This window comes from Athene cunicularia (genome assembly GCF_003259725.1).
Source record: "Athene cunicularia isolate RWA chromosome 5 unlocalized genomic scaffold, athCun1 chr5_part1, whole genome shotgun sequence".
Classification (NCBI taxonomy): domain Eukaryota; kingdom Metazoa; phylum Chordata; class Aves; order Strigiformes; family Strigidae; genus Athene; species Athene cunicularia.
The window spans coordinates 40,794,657-40,806,792 of NW_020799101.1; the positions used below are offsets into that span (position 1 = coordinate 40,794,657).

General features: G+C 38.7%; 1 protein-coding gene across 5 annotated transcripts in view; it reads right to left on the minus strand.

The window, feature by feature from the left end:
- MGA (MGA, MAX dimerization protein) overlaps nucleotides 1–12,136 on the minus strand; it is a 50,568-nt gene that overhangs the window by 11,403 nt on the left and 27,029 nt on the right. For 3 of the 5 annotated variants that reach the window (XM_026849093.1, XM_026849090.1, XM_026849089.1), the window contains 2 exons: nucleotides 9,721–11,420; nucleotides 1,272–1,402 (listed from right to left, as the gene is read on the minus strand). In XM_026849093.1, the coding sequence (XP_026704894.1) occupies nucleotides 1,272–1,402; nucleotides 9,721–11,420 (1,831 nt within the window). The remainder of the gene's footprint in view (nucleotides 1–1,271; nucleotides 1,403–9,720; nucleotides 11,421–12,136) is intronic. The other 2 variants (XM_026849091.1, XM_026849092.1) reach the window with 2 other exon arrangements.

Sequence of the window (12,136 nt, forward strand, 5' to 3'; positions counted from 1 at the left end):
GCTCATTTTAATCCGTGAAATTAACTCTTCCTTGTAAAACTACATGAAAGTAGGATACTATTGAGCTTTCCAAAGAAAGTGAACTCTATCTCCAATGCCATCATCTTGGAAAAATTTGATCTGTTCTGTAAGCTGCAGAATTAACCCACAGTGCAAAAGAAACTATTTCACTATATGCCAAAGAGAATAAATTCAGCCTGTGACTGTTAGCTGCAGAAAGTATTTTTTTAAAATTACATTTTGGTTCTCTTTTTAAAAAGCACAGATTAAATACAGATGGCAGAGCAACCCCTCCCCCACCAAGAACCACCAACCAAAATCCTCACATTTATTACTATCCTGATATATAATAACAGCTTCCTTGTATCTCAGGAGCTTCAAGAAAACAAAGAACAATACACATTTGAAAGAATTATTTTTTTACAAAACATTCCACCTATTTTTCTCTCTCACTGAAAGACCTTCACAATTTACAGCAAAGTCACCATATAAGGATAAAAGTTGAGCTGTATCTCTGAAGGAAAATAAATAAATAAATTTGGAACTATCTGGGAAGTATATAATATTGCCAAACAGATTTTTCAACGTTTCTGAAAAAAAAAATATCTTTAAATAAAAACAACTAAGGATGCAAGGTCCACATTCTTTTGTTTGGTGCAACTGAGAAATAGCTATGACCATCTTTAACTACCTCAAGTAAGCCATGTTTTTACTTTGCATTTTGTCATTATAAATTCAAGGGCAGCAACAAAAACAAGCAAACAAATATATCAGAACAATTTAAAAAAAAAAAAAAAAATATGTAAATAAGAATATACTTTCTTCACTGGGGCAATGGTCCCAAAGCCAAAGCTCTCATTTACAGGATCAGGGATATCAGGGATTAAGCCAATGACTGCTCCTGCCTAAAAATAACAAGTCCACCAGCAAGAATAAACAAAGCTTGCAAAATTATATTTAAAACAAAGATGACCCTGCTCATACTCAGTTTGCAGGAAGGGAGGCAATTCACTAATAATAATTTTTTTAAGATATTTATCCCCATAAGCAAATTAATTAGAGGGGAGAGGAAAAAAAGGCTAAGTAACCTCAAAATCTACTTAGCTCTGACAGGCCCGTCCTCGCAGACACTGGAAGCACCAGTGCTCAGGGAGACCTGACACAAGCCTTGCTTTATCTTACCATCACATTAAACCTGTTGTTTAATGGTTTCATTCAACGCCAGCTCATCAGTAAAACACAAATCTGTAGTGCTCTCCAAGGATGCTTACTTCTGTTTGGAAGGTTGGATATTAGCAGCTGTGGCCTTCAGACGGGCAATGTTAATCTTCTCTGAAAGCTCCTCCACGGTCTCAATGTCCACCTGCTCGTCATCCTCACTGTATGCACACGCATCCTGGAACAGTTTTTGTTTTGTTTTTTAAAATGAGTATCTACTTAGCAATAGAGCTCAGGCCAAAACAGTTTCACTTGTCTCAAAAGAGATTACATTACAACATTAAGAACCATTAAAGAATCAACATCTCCAGCTACACTGGCCAATAAACAGTGCTAAGCAGGTGGTTATTTTAACTGTCACTTCTAGGAATTCCTCCCACTAGCAACTCAGCAAAATTAATTTTGGTAAGGGCAAAGCCCACCTCTGTCATTTATGCTTTTACTATGGCTGAAATAAAAAAATTATCACAGGGCAGAGCTTTCCTGCCTGCATTTTCAAATAAGATTAAACCGCCTTTACAACCTACTACTGTAGACTCTTGCTAATTAGCATTTTTTGGACATGAGTTGAGATAGTTATCATCTTGGTAATGGTCTCATACCTAAGACAGCAACAGTCAGAACATCATACAACCAGGCTTCTTTGTAAGTAATGTACAGTACACTGCTTACATGATGAAGAGTATGATTCTGGCTCTTCCAAAACGTTGCCCAATAATTATTTTAAATATTTATGATATTTTGAAGAGTACTTTTTATCCACGACTGCCTAACCAACAAAACGCTACCATCTGTGAAGACAGACATAGAGAACAACTGCAGTGCTGTAGCAACCACAACAGTTAAATATCAATTTTGTGGCCATTTGTAGTATCAGGTGATTCTCCACCCCACCCCCTCGCCCCCAACAAAACAAGCCTTATTCAGTGTATTCAATGTAATTTTTTTGTATCACAGTTTTTATTAAAGTGTTTTGTATTATAGTCTTTGGTTTGCTTACAAAATGCAGTACTCTTTCTTCTCCTTAAGTAAAAAAATGTAATTACTTCCTTACTGTACTGTTTAACCCAGTTCCCTGAACTAATCCAATCCTGCCTTCCCTTCCTATTCCTCTCTTCTGTCTTTCCTTCATTTTCTTTGTCCTTTTCCACAAGCTGCAATCTCTTCCTTCTCTTAACTGAATACTTACCTGAAATTGATGCAAACAGTTAATCACAAAAAATGCTACGTGCAGAACAGGGAAAAAAAAAAAGCAACGTGCAATACTGGATCAGCAAGTGACCTCCAATAAATGCTTTTCACGGTACCGATTAAAGTTATCTGCAACTCACACTGCTGTTTTAAGAAACTCTGATTAAAAAGGAGAAAATGTTGCACTCAGCTGACCACAAATTAGACTATATACAGCACTATAATGAAAATAAACAAGAGCAGCCTAAATTACCACACAAGCATAACTAACAAGTGGTTAAGGATACACATTTCTAATCATCAGTCATGAAGATTACACCTGTAAAATTTGCAGCTATGTTAGCTTAAATGGACTCAATTTATAACCAGGCAGTAAATCTTAGCTGATAATTTTCTTTTTGACAGAGAAACAGGATCTCTAATAACCTAATGTTTGATACAGTACCTTTTCTAAATGAAAAAAGAAGTAAAAACACAACTCTGGAACCCACAACTCACAGCAGAGCTATGTAAAATTCAAAGACCATCAAAATTGCTACCTTAATTACTGATACCACAGAATAACCACCACTGTGAATCATGCTGTCACATAAAATTATCAGTATTTTTTAAAGTTTTGGTAATATCTCCCATGGCTGTGTGATCTAGGCTACAGAAAATTGAAAACAGAATCAGTATTAAAATCTCAACAAGTTTGCCCATCTTTACTGAAGGCTACACTGGGGATATAACCTTTCAAAGCATAGCAAGCAATGCATACTTTGCAGCAACGTAGGCTTTTGTAAAGTACAGACTGAGTGTGTATGCATGTGCATATATATATGGAATAGGACATATATATGTATAAAAAAGTGTGAATATTTTACATATATTTTAGTGTCTACATACGCACAGACATGTATGCAACACTGTAGAATCCTCCAGTCTTTTAAGAATGAAACCATGCAGCATCCTCACCCTCCATAAAACCACTCTCAAATCTTCCCAAGTCTTCCATAACCTTCCGTTCACATCATGAGAGGACCTACAAAGTGTCGGTAGTATAGATTCTGTCTAGAAAGAGGTACAAACTTCTATGCATTGGCAGAGAAGCTTACACCTCTTTATGTACTACGAAGTATTGAGATATTACTGCTGAAACTAAGAAAAGTGATGCTCAAGTTTTCAAGATATAGCTGCTAGATCCGAATAGAAAAGCATCTGTACTTCTGCAAGTTGCTATGCACACTCTCATGCTACCTACTACCTATGCTTGTAAAAAGACATCTTTTGAAAGAGAAAAGCAAGGAGAGTGATCTTCGATGAGAAATTACTAGTCTTAGAGAACAATCTTCTTCAAAGGTATCTGTAACCCACTGTCCTGGTTTCAGCTGTAATGAAGTTTATATTTTCCTCCTAGTAGCCAGTATAGTGCTGTGGTTTTGATTTTGGATAAGAATAATGATGATAACACATCCATTTTTTAGTTGTTGCTAAGCAGCATTTATACTAAGACAAAGACTCTTCAGTTTCTCATACTGCCCTGCCAGCAGAGGTTAGGAAGGGACACAGCCAGGACAGCTGACCCAAACAAGTCAAAGGGGTATTCCATGCCATATGACATCATGCCCAGTATATAAACTGGGGGAGTTTTCTGGGGGACACCACAGCTCAGGGATTGGCTGAGCACTGGTCAGCAGGTGGTGAGTAACTGTACTGTGCATCACTTGTTCTGTATATTCTATTATTCTTTTCCCTTCCTTTTCTGTCCTATTAAACTGTCCCCCTGATTCTGTCACACATCTCACTGGGGGCCAAGGGGGAGTGAGCAAGCAGTTGCGTGGTGTGCCAGCTGGGGTTAAACCACAACCCACGTGCTGACTTTAATGACACCCTTCTCTGCCCAGGGCAGCAGCTCTGATCTCTGGTGAGTTCTGTATTTGGAAAGAGATAAACAAGTTATTTTGCTGCTACTAACTTCAGGGGTTTCTTGCAGCTTTCCTTGAGAGCAGCTATGAATCTGTGTTATGCCATGACAGCTCTTGTTATGTGTATAAAGAGCAGCATGGAGTATAACAAATTCGCATCTGACTTCGGAAGTATGGTACTGGCAGGAACTTGCAGAAGTAGTTTCTCTCTGTGCATGAAAGCTCATAAAATGCTTATTTGTTCCATCTTGTAAAATATTCTCCCACAAAGCAAGACTCATCAGCACTGGGACCAAGTAGAGCACAGAGAAAATGAACTGTCTTTACCAAGGAAGCAGTGCATCATTTTGAACTTGACAGGCTGGTCAGGACCTCCATGTTGCCACTGCTCCCCAGGACAGCAAGAGAATGAAAGTCAGGAGACACCAAGTCCCTGGGACCTTGGTGAGGTCCCACCAAATACTGCTTGGAATCTAGATGCAGAACACATATGCAGGGGCTACCAAAACTGTGACCAAGTGAAGACTACATTGCATTTCAGTGTAAGTATTTCAATGACTTCTAAATGCTGTCCGAACAGTATGCAGCTTTGGTTTTGCTCTATATGCTTACAGAAACTTAAGAAATCTAAGTTCTGCTGTATAAAATCTCACTTGAAGAATTTTTCAACTGTTCTTTCTTCCTCCTCACACTTGCTTTACCTGTTACAGATCATTTTAATGAACAGGAGCAACTTTCTGGATGCATTTTTTTTATCATTATGTTCTCAAGACAGCAGATGCAGCCATGGTGCCTTCAAGTCAATTCTGTCGCTTCCCCACTGAAAAGCAGACACTGACCTATTTGCACAAGGTCACAGAAAGGCAGGAAAATCAAAAACACAACTGAAGATTTCCAAATTCTCTACAAGTCCTTAATTGCTACGCTGTGGTTCAGAGAGTCAACTAGGGGATGTACTAGAGGACCCAGAGTGCTGAAATTCCAAGAATTCCTCAGCTGACAAGAACACAAACTTGAATCTGAAATTCAAGTCTATTAACTGGTAATAGAGGAGGGAAGGGAAGGCAAAATAAAAGTTGGAAGTTATCAAAACTGCACCATCTCTCCAGACACAGACATTCTGTTGAGCTACAACAGGTGATGTAAACATGTAGCATAACTGCTTCCACAGGCTTTTTTTAACCCTCCCCAGGGCCTTACAAGAGAAGGAAAAGCATTATAAAGCTAGAGGAAAAAAAACCCTGGTTGAACAAAAATTATTCAAAGATACTATTTAAATAACATAACTACCGAAGAGATACACGCCGTTCTGTTAAAAGTATTACATGCGCAAGAGGTACAGCACTATGTAATTTCAACAGGTCACGTTTTATGACAACACAGTTGTATTTCATTATACACAGAGCATTTCTCACTCTTGTCTGCTCTCCTGGGTCATCCATAAAGCCCCCCTGATGCTGAAAGCGTCTGGTATTTTCTCTAGCATTTCCATTTTATACGGTATCATTGCCGTGATTCTACATGAAAGAGATGCATACTGGTTTTCTTCAGTGGGCAGGACTACTCTGTCTGAATTACATCTGGCATCACCACACTGCAGGGAAGGGGGACATTGCGGGGTAGTTCAAAAGATGCTACAATCCAGAGTGAGGGGAAAAAACACACCAGGATATTAACTTGCTGTAGAAACACTATCATAGTAATGGTTTTGAATACTGACAAGTTACACTAGGCTAACCAAAGGGTTGATAGTAATTATCCACCTAGAGCTTGGTATTATCTACATGCTATTATACTAGAAAAATGGTATTCAAAACCTGAATCATGGCATCTTTTTCATGAAAGGTTGGGGAAAATAAATAGAAGTAAAAAAACCTCTCCACTGCCCACCAAGAACACATCTTTAAATTTACAAATCCTGAATGTGGACATATGTAAAGCAGAAAACATTACTTTTTTCATTTTTACATCTAACAACAAAGGGAAAAATGCTTCCGGTTGGTAAATCTTTCCTTGCTACCTCTGACTTCCTAACAACAGGAAAAAAATACCACAATTGTGAAGATCATGAGAATTAAGTCTGCCAGAGCTCTACCATAAGAACACCTATTCCTATGTAAGTACTGCCAACCCATCACAGGCTGAACCCTATTCATAGCCTAGCACTTCTTGTTGGGGTGCGAAACTATTAAAAAGCTTGTGCAAGCCCTACCTTTCTAGCAGTCTTTCCACAAGTCCTGTAGTTACAAAAATTTTAAATGCCTTTGAGCTTGTAAGCGTGAAATATCTTAAGGAATGGACATCCAAGAGGAGCAATCTGTTGCTACAGAAATGGCAGCACTTTTTCCTCTATGCATTTCAATGCCTGTTTCTAAAGTACTCTCTCCTCTTACTTCTATCTGCCTGTTCCTGGCAACCTACACCCCACTATTGCTGGTGCCTAGAGAGCAGATTGCCTGACAGCAGAGGGTCCTCAGTGACTGTGCTGAGAAAGAAGGAGGGTAGATGACAATGGATGTTGTTAGAATTACCCAAGCAAATAAATGCCTCATTTCTGGATCTGCCTTCTATACTACGATGTCTGCAGACTTCACACACGGTCTGTACCAAAAGCTCAGAATATGCAAGAGATTGTCAATACTTAAATCGTCCACAAAACACGACTTGCACTTTTTACTAACCTTACAATGTCATAGTAATTCGTAACAGTTTCATATAATTTTAATGTTCAGCTCCCAAAAAGACTGATTGAAAAACATGTTATAACAACATTTAAAATAACTTGCCAGATACAGAAGCTATGTTTAGACTAGTAAATTAAATGGGAACATGGGATTCAATCTGTAGCAATAAATTACTAGAGCAACCCCTGGCATGGCTTTGGCTTAACACCCAACAAGTACTCATGCGAAAAATTCACAGACACAGTCTGTGACTTAGTCCAGGCCAAGCAGTCACTCTCAACAGGAATTGTGTGTGCAATCACCGTGCCTTGGAGATCAGGAATTTAACATCACGTCCCAGACCATCGCACTTGAATTTGTTCAGACAACAGGCCCTGATATTGATGTTTCCTCATATATTCCTGTAAGGTTTTACTCATATCACCAAACCCAGGATGATCAACCCTCCTAAGCTTCTCTTGAGGCAATTCAGGGTAGGAAATGCAAAAAAAAGGCAAAGATACCATCTCAGGAAGCTTCTGTCTTTTTGTTGAGTAGAGGAAGAGTCTACAAGAGTCTCATAAGTCAAGTACACAAAGTTAGCACAAGGTAAGAAGGCAATCTGAAGAGCATAGATATGCAAAATTAAGAGCAATGAAGTCATTACTGTAACAAGAACCAGTGTGGGGAAATGCACTAAAAAAGAAACAGTAATAGGTACTACAGGGAGGCAGCAATCATCCTGAGCCTCACTGGAGTTTTATAGGGTTTTTAATGGCTATTTTCTGAGCAATGAAAACCAGTCCATATTTCAAACTAGTAGTGAAAGAGCTGTCATGAGTATTTCCACTAAAAAAAAGGATGAGTGGACATGTGTCTACACTTTGCTTCTATGTTTCCACCAGCTTAATGAAATAGATAAACATCCTCTAGCAGCCTGTTTACATGATCTGACTTCATCCAGTCTGACAAGCAATACCAGTACAGCCTGTCCTATAAGCACTATGCTGATAAGAGTACACCCCAGTGAAAAATAACAGACTTACATATTTAGATTTAAAACTGAATTGTCCATTAGACATTGACATGCTAATTTAACTTGCAGGCAGCACAGATTAACAAACCAAAAACTCACCCAAATTCCAGACAGATTTTTACAGTCCCCTGCGATCTCATTCCTCAGCTTTACTGCTCTAGAAGCAAAGCTAGCTTACTCATTCTGTGTGAGCTTCTGGTGAAGTACCCTTACATGGCTTACCAAACCCTATTAGTCAAAACTTGCATAGTAACTTTCTTCCAAAACAAACATTTCTTACAATGTCTAACAATTATTTTTTTGTTTCATCATCTCTTTGCAGGACAAAAGAAAATACATCTTTAAAACATCAACCTTGATAAGGGAATACTCTGTGACCTAGGCATTTATTACCTGTTGGCTTACCAACAGATTCCTAAGACTACCTCGTCTGGCAAGTTTATCTGGCTTCAGGCATGAATTAACCGTGGTTTTCAAAACCTGGTGATAACTCTGCTGAAGTTACTGAAGAATACAGGAGTTATCAAACTGTCACCGTCCAACTCAAGAGAAGACAGCAACAGCTCAGTTCTTGGCTTGAAAGAGCTTCCAGAAATCACATCTGCTTTCAGTTTCCTCACCTTCCTGCAACTGAGATGCTACCATCTTGCCTAAGAATAGTTACCTGGAATATGAACCGATCAGTCAGTTTTTCTGGGGGTTAGATTTTCTAAAAGCCAGAGTTGCTGACTTAACTGAGTTACTCTGAATATGGTTAGAAGAAAAAGGTGTCTAATTTAGTTTTCAACTGCAAGATGACTACATTAACACAAAAGGGCTTGAAGAACTATACACTTTCAAATTCCTGAAGACACTAACATAATCTCCTATTTTTAATTTGTTTGTTCTTCAATTCTCCAGTTTAACCTTTCTCTTTTAATTTTATCTCATCCCAGGAAAAGGCTACCTTATTTCTTACATCCGTTTGACTGACAAAACCACAACTTCATAAATTTTAATTAAAAATGCACTGTTTCTTAAGTCACATACTGATATATAAAAAGCACATCAAGGAGTTACATGTGGGATGGTTTTATTTTTTGGGTGAAATTTGATGTAAATTCTATGAACATTAAAATTTAAACACATCTTAACTACACTAACCACAATGTTTTACCTTTATTCTGTGACTTCTGGAGCAATTTGTTTTCTACTGAATATGGAATGACAGCTTTTACACAATACTTAAATGGCTTACCAAATTTCAAGAGAAATTTAAGGAGAGATTCAAACATTCCTTCCAGAAGTAAATGTTAACTAAGGGTTACAAAAATTAAGTAGGAGACAGCTTAAAATGTAAATCTCAGAAATATGAGATTGTCTACTACATTTTAGGATCGTAAGTCATATTACAAGGAACCAAGATGCTTAATTAAATACTGAGGGAAGACAACATGCAATGGTTCTAATACAGTTTGCTCATATAACTCCTGTTATCTGAAAAATGGACAATTTCTAAAAGGCCACTACAATGCTACCTATAAAAAAGCATGCAACTAAGAAGAAATAAAAGACATTTCCACGTGGAACCCTGATCTAGACTTTCTATAGAAACTGAAGTCTAAAACACAAACTTCATAATGCATCTTTCAAATCCATGGGTTGTGACATGTTATTTGATCAATTTATTAAAAAAAATAAAATCCATAAATAGTTAAATGCTTACCACTTTTTCAATATCTACTTCCTCTTCACTTGGGAAGTCAGAAGCACCATCCACCATCTCATCAGCGGAATCATCGGTTTTTTCATCCTCTTCATCCTCATCATCATCATCGTCGTCCTCTTCTTCCTCTTCTGTGTCATCAGCAGTTATATCAACAGTGGGCATGTAACCTGTTTTGTGATGCCCAGGTTCCTGTGCCCTCTGTTCTGGTGTTGGGAAGTCACTCTCCTCAGATGTATCAGCTCTGTTATCCACCTCATTTTTATTTTCTAAAGTGGGTACAATGCTAGATATTTTGCTCCAAGAACTGTTGACATGCGTTACAATATCATGACCTGGTTTAATTTCTTCCTGAGAATTAAAAGTATCTTGTTCTTTGTTGTTACTGCCTTCCTGCCTAGCTATGTTTTCTTTGCCTTCCTCAGTATTGACTGTATGCTCTTCTGAACCATTATCCTGCTCTTTTGCAGAACTGATTTCAGACTTACTTCCTTCTTCCTCTCTTTCTGATTCCATAGAACCCTCATGCTCCTTCCTTTCCATATCTGGCTGCTCAGCATCACCCTGGTGGTGTTGTTTGTTCCGAGATAATTCATTCCCTCTCTGTTCCTTCTCGTTCTTCAGCTGTGTATCTTGCTCTTGCTGATGCTGTGACTGCCCAGAACTTGCATTGTTTTCCTCCTTCATCTGTGTCTGTGAATCTCCTTTGTGCTCCTCTACTGGTTTCTCTTCCCGTTCACCATGTATTTGTTCCTTCCCATGGTTCTTCAACTGTGCAGTCTCCCGCTTCTCAAGACTCTGTGGATATACATTATCCAGAGGAGCAACCAGAGACTGACCTGATGACCCACAAACCGTTTCAGAGTTGGTTGAAACAGCCTCCACTACAGTTCCAGAACCAAGAGAATCCTCTTTCTCCTCAGAAGCCCCTTTTTGTTCCTCATCATTTGGCTTCTCACTGATGTATGAATGATCAGATGATATGACATCTGTGGAAACATCATGCTGAGAAGACCTATCATCACAGGAATTCTCTAGCACCTTTGAGTCCTTCTCCACCATCTCTAAGGTAGTGGAATTTCTATCAGGTGCGATTGTGCCAGATGCTGATGCTTCAACATTATTTGACTGGTTAACCAACAATTCATTTACTTCTTGTTTCCTATCTGATACTGTGACCTCAGACTCTGTAACTTCAGTGTCATCTGAGCTTGAAGCCTTCCCATTTTCTTTCTGCTGAGCAGCACCCAAGTCCTCTTTCTTGCATATTTTCCTGTAATCCTTCTTCATCTGAAGAGATGCAAAATGGTGAAGAATGGAGTTTGGCACCGTCTTCTGTCCTGGGAGCTGCAGTAAAGCAAAACTACCAGACTGTAAAGGTATGAGATTAGCAGTGGTAGCTGGCAGACTACTGGAGCTGCAGGTTATTTTAGACTCGGAGGCTGTTTGATTTGTCACGTTGCTAGCTGCAGGAGGTGGGATCCTCAAAGTGAGAGTGCCTGCCTGTGACACAAAACTTGCTACTGAAGAAAGCAGAGAAGATGCTTGAGTGTTTAGGTTAGATGTAGGGGATAACTTGGGTACTGCAGTTTGTACAGCTGAATTTGTTGCAGGAGAAGTGGAAGACACAGAAGAAGTGGGAGACACGGGTGACTCGGGCAGCTTAGAAGGTGCAGGCAAACGGATTCCTACAATAGATCCTGTGAAGAAAATGAAACGGCAACTAATACATCCTCAAAGCACTTTTCAGTTTTAGTGTTTCATGCTGTACTAGAAGTAGTCAGTCAGCATTCTCAAGAATCACAGTGTATTCATGTATCTGACTACAAGTTCTCAGTGAAAGAACTGGTGCTGCACGAAGACATACAAACTGTTGAATTCTTATATGGAACACCCCAATAAAATACATGAGGTGGCTACTCTAAAACTAACAGGTTTAATGGTAAGTTCTAGCATAAAGCTTTCTAATCAAAACCAGCACTGAATTTAGAGTCATCTGCATTTTACTTCTCCATTTATTGAAAACAGGAAAATTGGGATTTGGGGGGAAAAAAGAAAAAGAAAACATTTATTTAAAAATCCTTTCCCCCCTCAGAAAAAGACTTCCACAGAAAAAAAGATGACAGGATTACACAATTATACCACAATCTTTTTCATGTTAACAATTCTGCGGTGTTTCAGAAATCTGTAAAACAGGGAGGAAAAATACCACCACTAGCAACTAGTTTCTCTTGGACAGCAAAAGCCCCAAACCAGAAAGGAATTCGATGAACTTTGTGACTGAATCTTTACTACATCCCATGCTCAAACCATAACTAAAGTGTGTGATTATTTTCTCTCCTCCCCACATTTTGTCATCTACTGTGCTTGCTCTTGCCTCTCATTTCAACACCACTCTGCCTCCCTCTCCTCACGA